This window comes from Pogona vitticeps, chromosome 2 (assembly GCF_051106095.1).
Source record: "Pogona vitticeps strain Pit_001003342236 chromosome 2, PviZW2.1, whole genome shotgun sequence".
NCBI lineage: Eukaryota > Metazoa > Chordata > Lepidosauria > Squamata > Agamidae > Pogona > Pogona vitticeps.
In genome coordinates, this window is record NC_135784.1 from 33272356 (window position 1) to 33294510 (window position 22155).

Genomic DNA, 22155 nt, shown 5'->3' on the forward strand with positions numbered 1-22155 from the left:
AGTTTCATTTTCTCTTTCCTTAAAACCAGAAGCTACAGCTGTGGATGCAGAATTATATGCTGTTGGTCAAGGATCTCTCTCTGTTTTTTCTGCTCCAGGCTGCTCACACAAAGGTTGGCAGTGTGGAATTTCCCTTCACCACCTTTGTGCTGGTGAGACAGAAAGGATCATAACCAAAAGTGGGGTGAATTCCACATGTACACAGTCCCACAGAAAAACATCACACCACACATGGAACACTAAGCAATTCAACTGTTACAGAATTTCATTTTATTTTTAGTAAGTACCTCCATTATTTTATGACACTTGGTATTAAGCAAGGGGGGAAAGACTGTTAAAAAAAGATCAGTAACAAAATGAAAAGTTTAATTTTCTTAACTCTTAGTTTTAAACTTTTAATTTCAATGTGATGATTGATCACAGATTGTATCACCAGGAAGAAAGTTATTGATTAGGCACAATGTTACATTTTAGAGTTTAATCGAGGAGCCTGATTTGATTTGTCACTCACACAGTTGTGGGTGGTAATATAAAAGCCAGGATTTACATTACAAAATGACAACATTACAAAACTTTAATGGACATTTTGAGGGCCTTCCAAAATGATGCATTTGTGGTGAACATAGCTTGAGTAAGGGGCTGCTAATGCTGAGTGAGCTGGATAATGCATTGAAGGTGCAGCTATATTAGCAGCAGGAAGTGAGCTAATATGGACCACTTTGGAATAGATGGGCTTGATTAGAATGATCTAATCAAGCCCGCCAATTCACATGAAATCACTCCTGCCGATATCCTGAAGTGGCTTGTTTATTGAGCCACTTCATGATATCAGCAGGAGTGATTTGTTCATTAAGCCACTTCATGATATCAGCAGGCTTATTTATTAAGCCACTTCAGTATATTGGTAAATTAATCACTCCTCTGCATCTTAGCAGAGGGATGGGAAGGGAATTGTTTTTTTACTGTATCACTACATTGCACCAGTTATCCTGAAATGTCTCTCTTTTTAAGCAACTTCATAATACAGGTACTGGCAAATTGACTATGGCCTGGTGCAGACTATATGCCATTTGGGTGTGACCTTCTAGTGACCCTATTTAGACCAATCTAAAATGGATATGTGCCCTGTGTTAACTTCTGGATACAACTTCTGAAAATTAGAATAATTAGCAGAGCATACTTTCAACTTTGGTGGGAAATCATGTGCACACTTATCAACCTACGAAAATAAAAATGGAAGCATTTATTAGAGAAATCCATTTAGCTCTAGCTAATTCAAGTGGAGATGTAGGAAGTCATAGCTGTCCCCTCATCTTTGGAACAAAGGCAAAATGTTTCTTCTGTCCAATCCCAGAGGAGAAAGTGAAGGAAAAGGAGAAAAAGTGACAAGAAAATAAGTGACAAGTACAAGTATATTTGTCTAGTATGAAAAAAATTTCATAAAGAACAGACTGGGGAGCCCAAGGTGAACCTTCACTCCTGATTTGCTCCACAGTTAAGAGCTGAAAATTGTTGTTGTTGTTGTTTAGTCAAGTCATGTCCAACTCTTCGTGACCCCATGAACCAGAGCATGCCAGGCCCTCCTGTCTTCCACTGTCTCCCGGAGTTGGGTCAAAGGTACCAAATTCATGTTGGTACCTTTGATGACACTGTCCAGCCATCTCATCCTTGGTCGTCCCCTTCTCCTCTTGCCTTCACACTTTCCCAACATCAAGGTATTTTCCAGGGAGTCTTCTCTTCTCATGAGATGACCAAAGTATTGGAGCCTCAGCTTCAGGATCTGTCCTTCCAGTGAGCACTCAGGGTTGATTTCCTTCAGAATGGATAGGTTTGATCTCCTTGCAGTCCAGGGGACTTTCAAAAGTCTCCTTCAGCACCACAATTCAAAAAGGGGCTTGAGCAACTCAGAGAAACTATGGGCTATGCCATGCAGGGCCACCCAAGATGGACAGGTCATAGTGGAGAGTTCTGACTAAACGTGGTCCACCTGGAGCAAGGAACTCCAGTATCGCTGCCAATAAAACTCTATGGACAGAAATAAAAGAGCTGAAAATACCTCACATCAAAACAATTGACATCCATCTTCTAAGGAAAAAAAAAAGCCAAAGATGTTGAATGTAAGCAAAATGAAGACCTTACAGGAAAGAGCCTAACAAATCAGGATCAAAGTAGAAGCTACAAGTAGCATGTGGTGGAATCTGATTAGGTTGCCTTTCCTCCTTCCTTCATGCCTGAGCAGGCAGGCTTGTACACAAAGTCTGTCTTTACCTTCTCATGGCTAAGAGAATGCAAGCCAATTTGCAGTATTATGAGGTGAGAAAAGCTTGTGGGAGGACAGACATCTTTTATCAATTAGAGGAACTTCACTTCTGACATGTTATCTACCTTACAGTTTGCACAATAGACACTAAATGGCCATGGAATTGGATAGCACATCTTCAGCTCCCACAGAACAATGCCTCCTGCTGCTGTTGTCATGTGTCATCAAGCCTTCTGTCAATTCTATGGAGATCTCCCAAATGCTCTATTATTGACAGCCCTGCTTGAGTCTTGCCAATGCTTTGGTTCCCAACCCTGGGGCCCCAAAAACTCTTGAACTGTAACTCCCAGAAGCCTTCACAACTACCTGTGCTGGCAAGGGGTTCTGGGGACCCAAGGTTGGGAACCACTGTGCTAATGAGTGTTGCCTTAATCACACATGTTCCTTCCAATTCCTACAAAAAACTGCCCTGCTCTCCCACTTTTTTCCTCCATGACAGATTTTCTGCAAGAAGACAGAAGGCTGGAATAAAGAACTGGAAAAAGCCAAGAGGACAATAATGGAATGGCAACAATGTCCGAAGTGTGGAGGAATTAAAGAACCTTGTAATGAGGGTGAAAGAAGAGAGTGCAAAAAATGGTCTGAAACTCAACATCAAAAAAACTAAGATCATGGCCACTGGTCCCATCACGTCCTGGGAAATAGAAGGGGAAGATATGGAGGCAGTGACAGATTTTATTTTCCTGGGCTCCATGATCACTGCAGATGGAGACAGCAGCCACGAAATTAAAAGACGCCTGCTTCTTGGGAGGAAAGCGATGACAAATCTTGACAGCATGTTAAAAAGCAGAGACATCACCATGCCAACAAAAGTCCGAATAGTCAAAGCTATGGTTTTTCCTGTCGTGATGTATGGAAGTGAGAGCTGGACCATAAAGAAAGCAGACCGCCGACGAATTGATGCCTTTGAATTGTGGTGCTGGAGGAGGCTCTTGAGAGTCCCCTGGACTGCAAGGAGAACAAACCTGTCAATTCTAAAGGAAATCAACCCTGAGTGCTCACTGGAAGGACAGATCCTGAAGCTGAGGCTCCAGTACTTTGGCCATCTAATGAGAAGAAAAGACTCCCTGGAAAAGACCCTGATGCTGGGAAAGTGTGATGGCAAGAGGAGAAGGGGACGACCAAGGATGAGATGGCTGGACAGTGTCTGCGAAGCAACCAACATGAATTTGACACAACTCCGGGAGGCAGTAGAAGATAGGAGGGCCTGGCGTGCTCTGGTCCATGGGGTCACGAAGAGTCGGACACGACTAAACGACTAAACGAAACAATGTCCGAAACCCTCCAAAAGTTTAATGCACGAGGCAGGCCAACTACATCCTTGCCCGGAAGTAAGCTCATATGGAAGACACACCCAGAAAGAAATGAGGAGAATTTGGGCATATTTTATTTCTATGTCTTTCTGGATCATCAAAATTTGCCAGTAGCATCAAAGGGAGGCAGTGGACAAGAAGTCAAGCACAACTCAGCTGGTACAGTACATCCTTTGCATATAGAAGTTAGCATCTTAGATGTCCAGCATCTCTAGACAGACCTAGGAAATAATCTTGCTGGAAACCCTTTAGAGATGTTTGATTGTCAACCAATGGCTAAATGAACCATTGGTCTGGTTCAGCAAAGGCCGCTTCCTCTGTTCCTATACCTCAGAAGCTGGTTCCATAATTAGCTTTCCTCTCAGCTAATGATTTTCTACTCGGTACTCCAACAGATACTGGTAGGTATTATCACCAGGCCTTTTTGATGCTCTGACTATCACCTTGGAGGCGTCCGAGGTGTTACAGAATCCTTTCCAAAAGCCCTCTCCACTGTGAGTCAGTGGGTAAATCTTGTCGCATGCGACAGATGCATCAGTCACGCCAGGTAACTTGAGCTTAAACTCCACCTGGCGGTTGGCTGGCAGTATACCAGCAAGAGGAGTCACCAGCTCATAGCCTTCCTCCCAGTCCCCGTACGTCTTTGGGAAGACTGGCCACGTGACACTCTTTTTTGAGCATGAGAGGAGGTAGCTGAGGGCGCACTGATGGCTTCCTGCCTCCGACGTTTTCTTTGCCCATATGTGAAATGCAAACTGCCCTGCATGGGGGAGGTGAATCTTGAACTCAACCTGGCTTCCGTAGCAGGTTGTCCAGATGTGACGCCTCCGAGTATCTTCCGAGAGGTGGCTGGAATTAGAGTCTAGCGTAGCAAAGACATCCAGGTTTTTACTCCTGGTGATGGTGACCAGGCAGCATCCATCTTCGGTATGAACAACTGGGCTACGCGGTGAGGCCTCCAGGATGCCCTTCTCCTCTGAAAGCCAGCTGGGCCCCACGGGCTGAATGAGGGCTTTGGGCAAGGACAGGCCTTTGTCTACAGAGCTGCATTTCAGGGAGTATTCTAGCACAGAGCTGTAGTTTTTCTCCTTGTCTTCTTTGGCAGCTTTGGCAAAAATGTTCAAACAATGAGTCCCTGTGTGCTGAGGATATACCTCTAATGTCATCCCATTTCCTCGCAGGGTCATTAAGCAGTGTTCCTTTGCCCCATTAAGGTCAGAAAGGAAGAGCGTTGGAGCTCGGCTTTCAATCGTAACTGTTGCTTTGCCATTTTCTGTCAAAACAAGAAATAAAAAAAACCAAAACCAATTTGGGATTAGTTAGCAGCTATAAAAATGTTTTTCATCATCATCATCATCATCATCATCATCATCATCATCATCATCATCATCATCATCATCATCAGTTTTCTTACCTTTGTGTCCCTGCCTCTTCCTGTGAGAGAAAGTGCTTTGCTTTTGTGAAAATAGGCCATAAACGGGCTTAGCTGCCTTATTATTTATTTATTAAAATAGTTTTAGGCCACTTTCTCCTTAAAAAAGGACCCAAGGCAACTTACAACCATCAAAGGTCAGTATTTAAGTCAGTAACGATGAGTATACAAGACTACAAGGATCAATGCATATAAAAGCAAAGCAAAACAAAAATAAGCAACAGCAAAATACACTTAACACAGAAAGGGTACAACCACTCATATTAAAAAACCCCCTCAGGCAGCCAGTCACTGAGGGAACTTTGCCTGAAGAGAAAGGCAGTCTTTGCCTGCTCACGGAAGGACAATAAAGATGGGGCCAGTCTGGCCTCCTGTGGGAGGGAGTTCCAGAGTCTAGGCGCAGCCACAGAGGAGGGCCTCTCCCATGTCCACACCAAAGGCACCCATGAAGGTGGTGGGAACAAGATGAAGGCCTTCCTTGACGATCTTAACACTCAAGCAGGCTCATAATGGGAGACACCTTGGCCCAAGCCATTTAAGGTTTTATAGGTTAGAATTATCACTTTGAATTCTGCCCAGAAATGAACTGGCAGCCACAGTGGAGCGGCTGTAACTGGGGTTGTGGGGGAGGGTGCTTGATCCCTGTGTCCTGCCCCAGTTAGCAATCCGGCTGGTACATTTTGGAAGTTTCCTGACACTTTCAGAGGCAGCCCCGCACAGAGTGCCTTACAGTAAATCCAGCTGGGATGGAACTAAGGCATGCGTCAATGTGGCCAAATCCGGAACAGGCACAGCTGACACACTAGTTTTGACTGTGGCAAATGCACTCCTGACCACAGCCAAAATTTAGGCATCCAGGCTTAGTGAGAAATCCATGAGGACCCACAAGCTGCGCACCTAGGTTTTCAGGGGGACTTTAACCACATCCAGCACAGGCTACCTCCCTGTTCCCTGATCTGCCCTTTGACTAACCTGCAGCACCTCTGTATATAATTATCTGTGTACAGTATAATATTTGAGAAAAATGTTGGCAGAGGAATCTGATGTCAGCCTCCTTCACTTATTGACAGAATAAGGACCTTCTTGATACATTATTTTCTGAATATCCTAACTATTTTTATAACTTGTGGTGATTTTAATGCTAGAATGGGAAACAGTGTTTGCACGATGGAAAAAGCCCTTGGCTTGGAGCTTGAAGAGGATAAAAGCACCTCCTGAACCTCTAAGACAAAGTAATCAACAACTCTGGCAAATTCCTCTTTCAATTGATTTACAAATTCCATCTTGTATGCCTAAATGGATCTTGCCTAGACACCTCAAATGGCCACTACAGTTTTTTAACAGATAAGGGTGCTAGTGTGGTAGACTATGTTATAGGATCTTCTGCCATTCTCCCTTATGTACACTCCCTAGTAATCGATGGCAGGCCAGAAAGTGACCATCTCCCCCTTAAGATTCTGACAATATCAGTGATATTAACAGAGCACAAAATGCTGGGGCACGTTTTAGGTGAGAAAAGGCTTAAATGGTCTATTAAAACTGATGACAGTATAAGGCAATGTCTTTGCTATAGGCATTGAGTGGTGCTCTCCCATTTAAGTCAACCTATTCACCTACATTAACATTTGCTATTCAAATTTCATTTTTAAAAGCACCACCTTCATTTTCAAGGTTGTATTTTGTTTCCCTTGATTATTTCACCCAACAACACATCCTTAGACACTGCATAGCTGCCCTCCCGATTCTCAGTCTTCTGATTTCTCATCTGCAGTCTCATCCCTTGGCCTAACGCCCAGGGAGGTCCAGAAGGAAAGAAGGAGGAACCGGGCCTTCTTGGCAGTGGCTCCTCCCCTCTGGAACAACTTGCCCGTGGAGATCCGCCTGGCTGTCTCTCTCTGGGTGTTTTGAAGAGTGAAGTTAACACCTCGCTATTTGGGCAGGCTTTCCCTTCTGCTGTATTTTTAAATTTTGATATTTTTGCCATCTTGGACTCATAGTATACGTTTATTGGTTTCACTGGTTTTAAAAATTTGTAATGCCACCCAGAGTAGACCTTTGGTCTAGATGGGTGCGGTAGAAGTCTAATAAATAAAAATAATAAATAATCTGTACCTGTTTTGAATGTTGCCGTAAACTGCCTTAAGTCACAGTTCTGGGAGAACTATGATGTATGTATCTGTGTAATAATAATCGCTATGTGATGTGGAGTGGATTCCAACTAGTGACTCTTTTCAGTGATTTTGAGGTATGGAGTATTCAGACGTTTTTGGAAATTCTGTTCTTCCAAGGTGTTCTGTGACCATGTAGTTTGCCCAAGTCAGCATATTTTGTGTGTGTGTGTGTGTGTGTGTGTGTGTGTGTGTGTGTGTGTGTGTGTGTGTGTGTGTTTATTCATACACACATGTACAAATATATGTATATATCACACACGCACACACATGAACGTGAAGAAACTTCAGTTCCCCCTCAATAAGCATGAGGATGCAACTGTGATGATAAAAAGGAGCAGGGTGAGTGATTCTTGTTGATTTTACCTGTTTCAATTGTGGATGTTTCTGCGGAAGACGCCAGCAGTCCCAGCGAATAAAACTTGGAGCGGTACCACGCATTACGTTCAAACTGCTGCAGAGTTAATTTCCATCTTAAAAGCTGCCACTCCTCTTCTTCTGGAAAGTGGTCATTAATGAACAGCGCAGGGTGGGTAAGGAAGTAAAATTCGTTGTAACTGCACGAAAGGAGGAAGTGAAATATTGTAGCATTTCATTTACTTTCTTTCATGAGTCCCAGGTAAATCTATCTGAGAAAGCTTGCGGCATAACTATTGCATAAATGAAAGGTGCAGAGACGTAGGATTTATGGGATCTACTTTGTTGTTCATTAGAATCCTGAGGTCAACCGATTGGAGTGATGTATAAAATAAAGGCTCAAGACACAGAACCGCAGAACAAGGTGCATCTAAGACAGGGGTGAGCAATTAATTTCTATAGGGGGGCCACATGAAAAATCTGAACTGTGTTCGGGGGCCGAACCAACTTTACTTAAAAATTAAATGAAACAGTAATGTTATGATTGTTTTTATTTTAAACTTGTTAATCTTCACAAATACTAAAGAGATTTTTTTGAGATATGTTAAAGATAAGCAACTGACCAACTTTAGACAAAAGCTATAAATGGTTTTGATGTTCAACTTGTTCAGTGAGATAAATCCAGTCTGTCTTGGGTTTGAACAAGTGCTTGAACACCGGACAACTGGCGGGCCGGAGAGGAGCGGCTTGCGGGCTGTATGTGGCCCTCGGGCTGCACTTTGCCCAGGTCTGATCTAAGACCACGCTGAGCCCAGGACTTTTTTTTTCCAATAAGAGATATAGGACTTGCACAAAACTATTTTTACAACCAAATATAGTTCTATCTCCCCCTATTGTTTCTGGGTTTTAGCAATGCATAGGTAATCTCTAGAATCATTTGCTCCAAGGCTCTCAACATGTGTCTGCCTTTGAAAGCAACATGGAAGCTTCAACAGGTACAAAATGTGGCAAGCAGGCTAGTATTGGAAGCAAGGAAGTATGATCTCCCTGATCCTGGCTCGCCTTCATTGGTTGCCTCTTTGCTTCTGTGCCTAATTCAAAGTGCTACTGCTTACTTACAAAGCCCTTCACAGTTTGGGACCTTGTTACCTGTTGGAGCATCTCTCCTTAAGATTGTCTACCCGGGGAACCCAATGTTTCCAAGCTTTGCATTTGCAGGTGGCCACCCAGAGAGAGGCCTGGAAAACAACCAGGCTTTCTCAGTGGTGGCCACAAGGCTGTGGAACACATTGTGTGTTGATGTTTGCTAGGCTCCCTCCCTTCTGACCTTCAGCAAAAGGGTGAATACTGAGCTTTTCAAAGAGGCCTTTGGTAACATCTCCCCCATGTAACATCATCACAGACTCCTTTGTTTTTAAATGGTTTTAATTACTGTTGCCTCTGGAGCCTTTCTGCCACTTTTAAAACTGGATATATGTGCTGGTGAGTGGACTATTATTTCTTTTTATCACTCTTAGCTGCCCAGAGTAGTGCTTTGTCACTAGATGGGCAGGATATAAATGCAGTGAATGAATGAATGAATGAATGAATGAATGAATGAATGAATGAATGAATGAATGAATGAATGAATGAATGAATGAATGAAGCCAGTTTGGGGTGGAGGAGGGAAGCGTCCTGCTATCTATATGGTTAATACTGGGATTTTGAAAATGTTTGTGATTTGTCGTAAATAACCAAGGATCTACCAGTTCAGTAGGTTGTGTCCAGAAATAGTTTAAATGCAGTGGTCCAGGCAAGACTAGACTACTGCAATGCATTTTTATGGGACTGCCCTTAAGGTTCATACAGAAGCTGCAGCTACTAGTGCAGAAGACCTTGACTAGATTTCCAAGTAGGATGGGACAAACTGTCAACAGCACATAACACTGCTGCTGAAATAATTACACTGGCTGCCTATCTGCTGCTGAGGTGGTTCTGTTTATAAAACTTTGTACAACTTGGAAGACCATCTTAAAAACCTATGGTATTTGGTTCTTGAAGATTATCTGAAAGGTGTCACCTTGTGGTGCCACATGCACCTACAGCCTCATGTGCAGTCATTCAAAGCAGACAATTTGGTGTGGTGAATGATACCTACTATGTAGAATACTCTTCTCTCTGATACTTGACATACAGTACTTGAATTTTTTCCTTTTTGGACACATGTGGAAAACTCACCTGGTTTTGCAGATCTTCCCTGTGCAGTTCAGTTTATTTCATAAATATCATAAATACTGCATTCTAATTTTGTGTGTTGTTACAGTGTATTTTTATTATTTATTTACATTACATGCAGTTAAAATAAAATATAACATAAACACGGACAGCTAGGGCCTCTGTGGTCTCTCCCACATGGGGTATTGGCACCTCTACTTACGCCTTCCTTTTATGCTGCTTGGTGGTGAAGTTCATGAGAGTTATTAGGAGTTGGGTCCCTGACAGTGGGCGGCCTAGCACTGAACAGCTTCTCTGTTACAACTATCGCCTTCCCCAGTGAGTTTCCGTGATCCAGACCGGAATTTGAATCCAGGTCTCCTGAGTCCTAGTCTGTCTCTCTACCCAATATAGTACACTGGCTCTCTCTGAACTGCATCAGCTTAGAATAACCAGCCTCCTTTACAAATCAAAATTCTGCAAAAGTGGCCACCGAAGATTAGATTAGGCATCCTTCAGTCTCAAGAGACTATGGTAACGTGCTCTATATGGAGGACTTCGAACAGTGTCTAATGTGGCTGAGAAGGCCAATTTGAGAATGATAATCCCTTCCACATTGAAGACAAATACAATCTGTCCCCTGTCCAGCTCCCTGATTTGGCTGGTTTCGGGACTGCCTCTTTGCCTCGGCCTGCTGGACAAGGGTGTCTTCAAAATGGGAGAGGCCATTATGCACTGCCTGCCGACAGGCTGAACGCTCAATGTCAAGGTTTCCCCTCTGTTGAGGTCCATTCCTAAGGCCTTCAGATCCCACTTGCAGATCTCCTTGTATCGCAACTGTGGTCTCCCTCTGGGGTGCTTTCCCTGGACTAATTCTCTATACAGGAGATCTTTTGGAATCTGACCATCAGCCATTCTGGCCACAGAAATAAAACTAAAAATAGAACCCACTCACTCCCCCCCCAAAAAAAAAACCACTGAGAAGTAACAATGGAAGGCCCCATAGTAGTATTCATCAGCTTGATGGCAACAGAAACATACCTGAAAGTGAACTTGGTACAAGAGTTCTCCACAAAGCCACTGCCCCAGGTGCTGTCCAAAAGGTGCCACCCTCCATCTAGGTAAACAGCATTCCAGGCATGATCGCTATCCCCCTTAAAGACTTTTCCTGGCTTGTATGAAGCCCCTTTGGAGAAGCCTGACAACTTCTTGCATCGTATCCCTGCAAGGCTGAGACAAAGAAACATACCATTCAGGAACATCATGATGGTCAAGAGGACTGTGGTTGCTTTCACACTCTTTAATCTGCTTAAAACGTGATTTGACCATGGCTGTACCGGTCAAATCATGTTTTGGATCAGTGCAGAGAAGAAGAAGCCACTCACTCTACGCCCCTCCACACGTTCTGTGGAAGATTTTATATTAGCTGCTCCCAAAACTTATGATGTTGTCCCTCATCAGGCAAAAACTATCTCATATATTTATTAATTGAATGAAGAAAGTATTGGAAAATGTAATTGTACAACACAAAGACATATCTGAAATAGATATCTGACATTTAATTGTTTTTATGAGTAAGCCAAAAACATTCTTGCTAACCAGCTCCACTCCAGGATTTCTCATACTGTATTTTCCTCCCATCTATTTGCTGCAGACTGGATTGACTGTGATTTTTTAGCCTCTGGTGATGACTAGGAAAATGGTACAGAGGTTTTCCAGGGATCTTATCCTTTTAATTAAAAGGTTCTTCCATGCACTGTTTTAACAAAAGGCTTATAGGCTGTTTCTTGTTAATTCACTATTGCCACAGCATTTCAGAATAGCTAAAATGAATCAATTCTGGTTCTCAGCATGAAAAGCAGCAGGAAGTTTTAATGCTTCAATATGCAGCAAAAAAGATGGCTTGTTTGAATATAAATAAATCAGTAAGCCATTTTCTTGTTTCATTTAGGAACTGTAGAAGCTCTCAATTTGTTAAGTGTAACTTAACAAGTATGCATTGCAATCATATAAAATAGCTCAATTTTCTCCGTAAGCAAAGATAAAACCATAGCTTAATACACAACCACAGGAAGCGAACTTATTATGGCCCTTCAGGAATGCTAAGGTAAAAAGGTAAAGGCTCCCCTTGACAATTTTTGTCCAGTCGTGTTCAACTCTGGGGGCGGTGCTCATCCCTGTTTCCGAGCCACAGAGCCAGCGTTTGTCCGAAGACAATCTTCCGTGGTCACATGGCCAGTGCGACTTAGACACGGAACGCTGTTACCTTCCCACCGAAGTGGTCCCTATTTACTTACTTGCATTTGCATGCTTTCGAACCGCTAGGTTGGCGGGAGCTGGGACAAGTGACGGGAGCTCACTCCATCGCGTGGATTTGATCTTATGACTGCTTGGTCTTCTGACCCTGCAGCACAGGCTTCTGCGGTTTAGCCCGCAGCGCCACCACGTCCCTATGCTATGCCCATACAATTAAACAAGAAGTCACTTTTTAAAAATGCAGTATAGAGGAAACTACTAATTAGCCTTTACTAAAATGTAGTAGTAATTACACAGTAGTTGTTGTTGTTTAGTTGTTAAGTCATGTCCGTCTCTTCGTGACCCCATGGACCAGAGCCTTCGGTCAGCCTTATTTATGGTCCAGCTCTCGCTTCCATTCATCGCTACTGGAAAAACCATAGCTTTGACTATGCGGACCTTTGTTGGCAAGGTGATGTCTTTGGTTTTTAAGATGCTGTCTAGGTTTGTCATCACTTTCCTCCCAAGAAGCAGGCGTCTTTTAAGTTCGTGGTTGCTGTCACCATCTGCAGTGATCAGGGAGTCCAAGAAAGTAAAATCTGTCACTTCCTCCATATCTTCCCCTTCTATTTGCCAGGAGGTGATTGGATCAGTGGCCTTAATTATTACAGGAAAGCTGGAAGCAGCAGCAAGTTATTTGCTGAACTGGAGGGACATCTTAGTGGGAGCTTGGCCATGAGAATTCTTATGGCAAAAGCAGAATATATTGCCAAGTAGAATGATCCCTTTAAATATGATTCCATCTGAAGACTAATCCACATGTAAATTTCCTCCACTCTAGTGAATTGTGGTTGGTTGTAGTTCTTACCTGGGTTTACCGGAATTTGCATCTGTACTTCAGTTTAGAAGGCATGTTTTTTGGGGAGAAATCATTTATTTCCAGGGGGAAAACCCCTTTCTAAACTGTTATAAATCAAACTTCACCATTTGAGCTTTTAAAAAAACTTAACATAAAGAGCTAGTTAATAGTCTTCTACCTGGAAACCTCTGACACAGAAATGAGACCCTATCTCTGCCCCCTGAAACAAATAAAATTGGTATTTCAGCTGGAAACAGAAAAATAGGGACAGACAGGGAAAAGGCACTGAGCAGATCAGATCCATGCCTTGTGTAATGTGGATGGCAACTTTAACATCAAAGCTACCAGTGCAGGACCCAGTACTTTCAGTACAATATTTGCCCATGGCTGTTTGTATGTTGCACAAAACAGCATTTCAATACAGTCTCAGAAGAGTACACAAAACAACAACAGCAACAGGGGGCACCAGGCTGTTGTCTCTGATATGGAGGAGTTGTCTGAAACCTTTGCAGGAATAACCCGTCAGTCACACTGACAATTACCTGCACATTTGTTCAAAAAGCCCAGCATATCCAGAACATACACTTTTTCCTGACCGAAGAACATCTGCAGGCTCACAAGACCTCTTGCTTGTGTCATGGTATCCTTCCACATCATATTCTGAGGAGATAAAGCCAAGTGTGAGTGAGATGCAGAGTTTGGAAAACTCCATTTTTTGCATGACAGCACCCAGAATCCCCTAGCCAACATCACCACTATCCATGTTGGCTTGGAGAGCCAGAAATCTTTAGTCCAGAAAAGTAATTTGCCCAAGTTTACCCCAAAACTAGGGAAAATGCACTCAAAAAGGTCTAAAACAGCCTCACAAGAAAGATGTCCTGTCTTTCTGACAAAATGGGACTCATAAGTGGCTAACCATAAACTTAAGATAGAATCACAGATACATTTTCCTTTGGAAAAAAAAACTCCTGCTACTTCCCAATAAAAATAAAAATTAAAATGAATTGATGCAGCTTGTGCTTTGGTCAGGTCACTTAGGAGGTTATCTTGAGATGCCACGAAATCCCTCCATAGTTGCAGGGCTAGTTTTCACCTTTGCTACAGAACTTTCTTCCCTCCCTCATGGCTTATTTGATAGATTCCGCCTCCTCAGGGAGAAGGCTCCAGCCCAGAGACCCGGACCAGGGACCCCCAATGCGGAAGCTTCTCTGCCGACAGAAAACCTTCTTCCCTCCAGACAGAAATGAAGCCTGGGAAGAAGGTTCCACACCCAGCCTCTGGCAGCATTGAAAGATCAAGGCCCAACTGAGGCAAAGTCAGCGACTGTAGCAAAAAGATTCCAGTAGCTGCTTAGCAGCATCTGGTATAAAGGAGGCACCCATGCAGCAGACAGATAAAAACAGACTCCAGACACTCGTGCGTTGCTGAGAAGCAACATCTGTTTCTGGGTGTTCTTAACCTTTCCCTCCTAGCTTTCAGTGTTCTTCTTCCCTTGATTCATAAACATCTGGACCTGCTTTCTGATTATGTCCCTGCCTGTTCCCTTACAATTTTGTTGACAGGTTGTTGGCCTTGCATTATGAAAAGAGCCCTGAATGCTGTCCCAAGATTATGTTTGCTTGTTCTCCGGACCGTGGTATCCAGTCCCCAGTATTCTAATTCAGCTTGGCTTTGGGAATTCCACACACACCTTGACCAAGAGTGCCTCTGAACAGGGGTTAAATCCTGACTCACCAGTACCAGCTGTATAAGAGCAGGACAGTTTAAGAACAAGGCACCCTCTGTCTTTGAGCAACAGGCATTCCACAGTATGATGAGGCCAGAAAGCTTCACCCGTGGAATGCCTGCCATTTATTTGGTTGGCAAAAGTATAGCACCTCCAGCACAGAAACAACAACAACAACAACCTGGCAACCCAGTAACCTACGTATATGATGGCATATCCACACCCAAATGGCTCGGACTTTCTCCAGATCACTGTGGGCTTTTTGAAGCAAGGTGTCCACCAGATTTTCGACACTGTTCCTGACATTCACCTGTTTTGTAAAACAGAAGTAGATTTGAAAGGAGTTTATATGGAAAAGTTGTCAGTTGATTAAAGAAAATGTAGGCTGCCATTCCAAACATACTTTGTGGTCCATAACGTCCAATGAGCTCCGTTGGATTCCTATCTGAGTTAAGTCTGGATCCAGTTCTCTCTGTTTTAGTCAATCAACTACGAATTAGCTTATCCATAATCTGCTATCTAGCCTTCTGGAATTTGCACAAAGGCCACATGGAGTTTTTACCTTTCCAATCATCAATCAATTTGCTGATTACAATTGGATACATACCCCTGAGTGTAAACAATCATTCTGAAGGAAAGACCAAATGATTCCAAACGACTTCCTCCTCAGCGTAATTGATCTAATCCTAATTTGAGCCCTCTGTGGCAGCTTTGAAGTAACCAGAAAATTTGATTCGGGCCTCCCTTTGCCACATGTGGTTTGGCTCTAGAGTCTCCTCTCAACTCCCAGAGATTTCTGGGAATAGTAGTTTGATGAGGTTACTGAGAATTCCAGGACTTGGGAAAGCTATTAGTCACGCTGTCTCAGAGATTCTGAGTTAAGCAGGGCAAAACGTAACTTTTCCAAACTTTGCATTTTGATAATATTATCACATTCCAAATCTAGGTGGGGAAAGAAAACCTCAGCAACACTGGCAGTCTGGCACGGGGCGGGGAATGTATGTGGCCTTTCAGAGGTTTGTTTGTTTATTTATTTTAAATATCTCTATGCTGCCTTTCTCCCCAAAAGGACCCAAGGTGGCTTACATCACTAAAACAGTACAGTATTTAAAAGCTAAAACAGTAAGTATACAAATATGTAAAAAGAATTAAACAAGTAATGTATTAAAATGGTAGCTAAGATCAATATTAAAGCATATTTAAAACAACAGAGCACAACAGTCCATTTAAACCCCCTCTCAGACCACCAGTCATCAAGGAAAAGCCTGCCTGCAAAGGAATTTTTTTGGCTGCCTGCAGAAGGTTGTACGTACTACGGTATATACTTCCCATGGTTTTTTCCCCTTGGCTATGCTGTCTAGGATTGAGAGTTACCTTTTAGCAACATCTGGGGTAGAAGTGTGCAGGTGTGTGTTTTTGGACTACAACTCCCAGAATTTCTCAGTCCGAAGAATTGTACAGGTTGTTGTCCAAAACCACAAATCTGCACGACTCTAAACTAGAAAAAACCCTGATCTTATAGATTCTATGCCGGAACATATACCACAATAAAATATAGTTTACCTTTGACGCATAAGCATCCAGATTCTTAAACTGGTCCAAGTCTAGTGGTATTGATTTCAGATTGGATTTATCCCATGGATGAGCTAGGAAAAAAAATGCAGAAGGGCCATTCTAGGAATTCAACAAATTTAAGATGAAGGAGGAAACAGAAGTGGTTCATATACAGTCAGTAAAGGTTAGTGTCTTGGAGTAATGAATCCAGTCTAGATTTTAGTCTGAATTTAAGGGATCTATCAAAGGTGTTTCACCTATTTGGGGGACAGCGTTCAGGTAAAACCAAGCCTAAAACTTGGATGGGCTGGTTTGCTCACTGACCTAAGGAGCTATCCACTTCCACTATATAGAGGCATGTGGAGCTTTCATCTCTGGGAAAGAGAGAGAAAGATGAAAGGTCACAAAGAGCCTGTCCACACAGGCATATGGTTTAGCTCAGGAAAAAACATCCCATCCACTTGTGTTTCCACTTAAAATTATCCATCCTCCCCCTTTAAGGGAGCTAACCCTTATCTTTCTGGCACAGGGCATGCAGCCTTTCAGGGACGGTTCACTAGATGCAAAATAGCCCTTTGTTCTGCCTTTGCAGACGGGTACCAAGAGTTAAATGAGACATGGTGGCACTGCGAGTTAAACTGCAGAAGCCTTTGTGCTGCAAGGTCGGAAGACCTGCAGTCGTAAGATCGAATCCACGCAACGGAGTGAGCTCCCGTTGCTTTTCCCAGCTCCTGCCAACATAGCAGTTCGAAACCATATGAAAATGTGAGTAGATAAATAGGTACCACCTCGGTGGGAAGGTAATGGCATTCCGTGTCTAGTCACGCTGGCCACGTGACCACGGAAACTGTCTTTGGACAAATGCTGGCTCTATGGCTTGGAGACAGGGATGAGCACCATGCCCTAAAGTCGGACACGACTGGACTAAATGTCAAGGGGAACCTTTACCTTTACCTATCAAGAGTTAAAATAGATTGCACAGAAAATAAGGACCTTTTAAACATCATCAGTATCACACCAAATTTTACAGTGTGGTGGCCCAAAGCTTGCTCTCTTTGGCTCTTAGATGGCAAAATTTTCCTTAGCCAGCATGGGCCCTGGCCTCTCAACCTTATATTTTTGAAGTTCTGCAACATAGTGCTTAAAAAGGTTAAGATATGGGGTGGTTCATCCAGCGAACAAGTGGGAACCCTTTATTCCAAAATTTAGATGGATGCCCCCCCGGCCTGGTTACAAAATGCCTACGTTAAGAGTGAAGGAGCAAATGGACAGTTTTCCTGTTCATCCAGAAAATCAAGCAAGAGGGGAGGCAGCATTTCACTTATGACCTACTAACGCTTGTCCTCTGACTCTAAAGGAGAACTGCTACTTACCATACAGGCCTTGTTGTCCCCCAGTGGACGTTGCTCCTTGCCCTCTGTCATCTTCAAAGCCTGCGGAAGTGTCATTGTTGGGATGAGATGAGCAGAAACAGGAAATGCTATGAAACTAGGCCCAGATAAGGAGGTCTAATCCAAGATCAGTCAAAACACAGCTCCTAGGTTGCATGTTAACACTCTACCTGTTTTTGCAGGCCCTGGCCCCTATTACTGTGCCCACGTTTGCTGTTTTACTGTACATCTTGACGGTAATTGGGGTGACCAGGTCTCGTAGGAGCCACCATGCCCAACCCAGCTTTGACACTGGAAACACAAGCGGCAACAGAGGCAGGAAGAGCAGCATCACAGAACCCAGTTTCCCCTTGCCCGTCTTTACCATCCCCTGATCAATACTCACATTTCCCACCCAGTTCTCTAGACTTGGACACTCAGGGACCCCAGTGAAGTCAACCAAGGGCCCAGTTGGATTTACTGTGAACAGAGGATTAGTGCCCAAAACGCAACCCCCTGGGAATGCAGGGGAAGAGGCAGTTGGGGCTGACATTGCAGCTTTATTAAAAACTGCTGAGAGTGACAAAACCAGGCTGGAACCCATGAAATTTTTGCCTGGGGACTCCTCGGCCACCAGGCCCCTAGAGGGAATCCTGTGAGACTCACACAAATGATACAACTTCCAGGCAGGTGAAAAGGAGGTGCCTAGAGTAGTCCACCACGACTAGATAGGCGGGATATAAATTAAATAAATAATAAATAATAATAATAATAATTTATTTCCCCCCCTCCTGGCTCTTGGTCACCATTATTATTTGGTTAGCTGGATTTTATTGAGGCTCTGGGCCCATTTACCTGGATTCTCCCCATGTTAATTCCCACTATTGTGTGATTCAGAAACGATGTTGAAAATCTTTCCCTCTCCAATCTTTGCCTGTTCTACCTTGATGACATGGCAAGGACCCATCTCTGAGTGCCAGATTTTGGCCTGGACGCCTCCAGGAATTTGAAACTGGTGACTTGGCAACCAGGGATGTTGACCAAACGTTGGGTCTGAATCCTAGGTCTGAGTCTGGGTCTTTGGTACCAAGCCCCAAGCCCCAAGTCTGAGTCCCAAAAAGGGAGGGTTGGGTTAGAGTTCCAAGTCACAAATCAAGTCCAAGTCACTGGAGAGACCAAAAACATAAAAATAACAAAACAAAACAAAACAAAAAAAACTGAGTCGAGTCCCCGGTGTGACTTAAGTCCGACTTGTTAGTAACTTCTACAGCTCAAGTCCCCTTCCCTGCTGGCAACCTTGCAAACCCACAAGTCTACTGTCCTACAAAGACCTTACCTTGGTTATCCTGCCATGTCTGTTTGGGAAACACCTGAGCTCCTGCAGAGAAGACAACAAAGAATACGTTAAGAGTTTGCTGAAGACTCTATTTGCATCCTTCGGCCCATAGACATAAATGGAAATGTTCTAATTTATCTCCTGCCTCACAAACAATGTCCATTGTCCACATTCATACAGATGAAAACACACCCTTGTGAAGCCTATTATGTACTCAAACTGGAACAGTAGTTGCAGGAACAGTGGGATGATTCCACTGATCCTTAAAAAAAGCAATATAAAAGAAGTTAATGTACTTGTAGATGAGAAACCACCTTTTCTGAAGGAAAACACATTGTAGGATGTTGAGGATGCTATTTCTACACCAACATAATCTGTAGTGAAACAAATAGCAGCCAAACAGAAGAGGGGACTCAGAAACTGAGGTTAAGCAGCAGAAAGACACAAAGAGAGAAAGCCGGTGTGTGTGTGTAAATGAAAGCAGAAAACATTACAATGACACTATTTGGGCACTTCAGAAAAAAGAAAGAGGAATGGTCTGGTTTCTGACATAACAAATGATGATCTGATGGCAGAAACTGAGGAGGAATTAAAGAACCTGTTAATGACGGTGTTAAAGGCAGTGACAGATTGTACTTTCTTGGGATCCATTATCACTGCAGATGGTAACAGTAGCAATGAAATTATAAAATTCCTGCTTCTTGAGAGGAAAGCGATGACAAACCTTGACAGCATCTTAAAAAGCAGAGACATCACCTTGCCAACAAAGGTCCGCCTAGTCAAAGCTATGGTTTTTCCAGTAGTGCTATATGGAAGTGAGAGCTGGACCATAAAGAAGGCTGATTGCCGAATAATTTATGCTTTTGAATTGTGGTGCTGGAGGAGACTCTTGAGAGTCCTCTGGACTGCAAGGAGAACAAACCTATAAATTCTTATGGAAATCAACACGGAGTGCTCCCTGGAAGGACAGATCCTGAAGCTGAGGCTCCAATACTTTGGTCATCTCATGAGAAGAGAAGACTCCCTGGAAAAGACCCTGATGTTGGGAAAGTGTGAAGGCAACGAAGGGGACAGTGTCATTAAAGCTATCAGAATGAATTTGACCCAACTCTGGGAGGGCCTGGCGTGCTCTCATCCATGGGGTCACAAAGAGTCGGACACAACTAAACAACAATAATAGTTGTTGTTTTTAATAATCCATCATCAGTCTCTGGAAAGCAAACGGCAAAGCAGGGTGCAGCAGTTAAATATCTGGTTTCTTGAACGCAGACGTTGTGTGCCTGCCCAACATGTTGAATGCAACATTAATTTATTGCAACCGACCTTCAAGACAAATATCTGCTTCTAGGTATTTTCAGACCATGTGCTTGATTTTGATTTAGATAAAGATTTCCTAACCAAGATCATGATTATAGTATCTCTGTTTTAAAGATCAATATTCACTGCTTTATGCACTGAACCTACTTTGGTCAGGCCGGAAGGTCACAACAGGCTCCTGCCGCTGATTGTGCCGTATGTCAGCTGTCTGTCCTATTCAAACAAATAAAGGAGCATCTCAAAGACTGGAAAAAGAGACAGTGGATGCAATCACATTAAAGAGCTCATTATGGCATGACAGTGAGCAAAAACAAACCATTCTTCTCCTATGGAAAAAATTAAAATTAAGGAAACATATTTCTCACCTGTGAATCTGGATTGCCCACTTATTGTTTGAATCCTCCCTTCTTCTGCTCGTGCTGTTGGGAACAGGATCCACCATGATTACCCTGATATATTGGGGGAATCGATACTGTGACAGCCCACCTCCCCCACTTTCCCAGTAACAGCAGTTTCTGGAGAAAAGGGAATTTAAATTGAGAAAATGGCACAGGGATGGTTCAATCCTCTAAATATCCACACAAGTGACTGTGTGCTCCAAGGGGGTGAAACAATGGTAGATTCATCTGGCTAGGCTTCCCTGCAGTATTGGCAGTTCTCTTCCTCTATCCTCTACTCTGTTGCTTCCCCATCCCACAGACTGATACTCTGAGGATTGACTTCACTGGCGCCCACATCTCTTCACTTCTCTCTCTCTCTCTCTCTCTCTCTCTTATAGAAACATAGAATATGTATTCCACTTTAATAAAGTTTTTTCCTTAAGACTGGCTTCAGTGATTACGCTAAACACCAGCTTTCATTACTTCTTCTTCTTTTTTAAAGCAAGGATTTGATTGTGTACATAATTGCCCTGCCAGATTCACCGAACTGTATAGCCGCAGCGAGCATTAGCAGATGATGTCTTCCATTTGCACTTTTCTTGTGTCTTCTGACAATGTCCTCTATCTGTTCTTCAATATTACCTTTCTGGCTATTAGACCAGGCGTTAATTCCACAGGTCAACACTGTTTAACCATCAGTAAGAGCAAGAGGACACAAGGATTTAAGAAGGAAGCACAGTTGTCATCAGTTATTATTGTTTTATGGTAGAAAGGGAAGACATTGACTTCCACTCACCAGTGTTGTGAACGTCTTCATCCACCTCGTCATTCCTTGAAAAGCCTACAGAGATATCATAGAGTTAGTTAGTAATCTGGAACTATAGAAGAAATGGCTGCCAAGTCCAAGCAGGGAATGCACCTCACCCTGAAACTGCAGGTACTGTACCCTCTCCAGTGTTGGAGTATGAGGATCAATAGCGTCCCAGTATGCAGTGGGTGATTCTGCCAATCACTCATTTCTACCCTGCTAATAGGGCACTATTGCGCCTTGGTAACTTCCTGCCTCTCCTCGCTCTTGTGTTCCTTCTTCTTTGAAGAAGGGCCCCTTTTCCAAGATGGAGATTGCCTGGGCACGCGCTCTCTGATGGCTCTCTCTCCATCCGCACTTGCATCCATGCCATCCAGCTTTAGGGGGTGGTTTATCCAGTTTAGAAACATTCTTCACAGCTAAGGAAACTTACCTGGAATATATAAGTCAAATACCTTCTTTCTTTCTCCACTCCAATACTATATTTTGACCTTTGCTACCTAAATACTAAAGTCTAGTTAATAAACCTTTTTCTAAAGTTATTGCAAGTGAAGTCCATGTTTGTTGTAGGTTTTTCAGGCTGTTTGGCTGTGTTCTGAAGGTTGTTCTTCCTAACGTTTTGCCAGTCACTGTGGCCGGCATCTTCAGAGGAACAGGAGTAGGAACTCTATCTGTGCTCTGGTGCAGTTTTGTGAGATAATTGAGTACAGTGGGCCCTCGACTTACAAACGGCCCTAGTTGCGAACATTTCGGGTTACGAACCCGATCTCATAGGAAACAATAGACC

The 22155-nt window shown here is 43.2% G+C and overlaps 1 protein-coding gene and 1 long non-coding RNA gene across 2 annotated transcripts in view; one reads left to right on the forward strand and one right to left on the reverse strand.

Annotated features, from left to right (window-relative positions):
• Positions 1-1816: 1816 nt before the first annotated feature.
• The window catches only part of LOC110087261 (kyphoscoliosis peptidase), a 30886-nt gene continuing 10547 nt past the window's right edge, over positions 1817-22155 (reverse strand). The window contains exons 7-17 of the mRNA XM_072989241.2: positions 21357-21401; positions 20546-20599; positions 20328-20393; positions 18864-18905; positions 17531-17590; positions 16167-16249; positions 14805-14913; positions 13420-13537; positions 10825-11013; positions 7600-7790; positions 1817-4906 (exon numbers count right to left, since the gene is read on the reverse strand). Of these exons, the coding sequence (XP_072845342.2) occupies positions 3999-4906; positions 7600-7790; positions 10825-11013; positions 13420-13537; positions 14805-14913; positions 16167-16249; positions 17531-17590; positions 18864-18905; positions 20328-20393; positions 20546-20599; positions 21357-21401 (1865 nt within the window). The 3' untranslated portion in view covers positions 1817-3998. The remainder of the gene's footprint in view (positions 4907-7599; positions 7791-10824; positions 11014-13419; positions 13538-14804; positions 14914-16166; positions 16250-17530; positions 17591-18863; positions 18906-20327; positions 20394-20545; positions 20600-21356; positions 21402-22155) is intronic.
• Positions 4904-8325, forward strand: LOC144587609 (uncharacterized). Its single transcript, XR_013542768.1, has 2 exons — positions 4904-6297; positions 7947-8325. It is a non-coding gene; the product is annotated as an uncharacterized LOC144587609 (long non-coding RNA).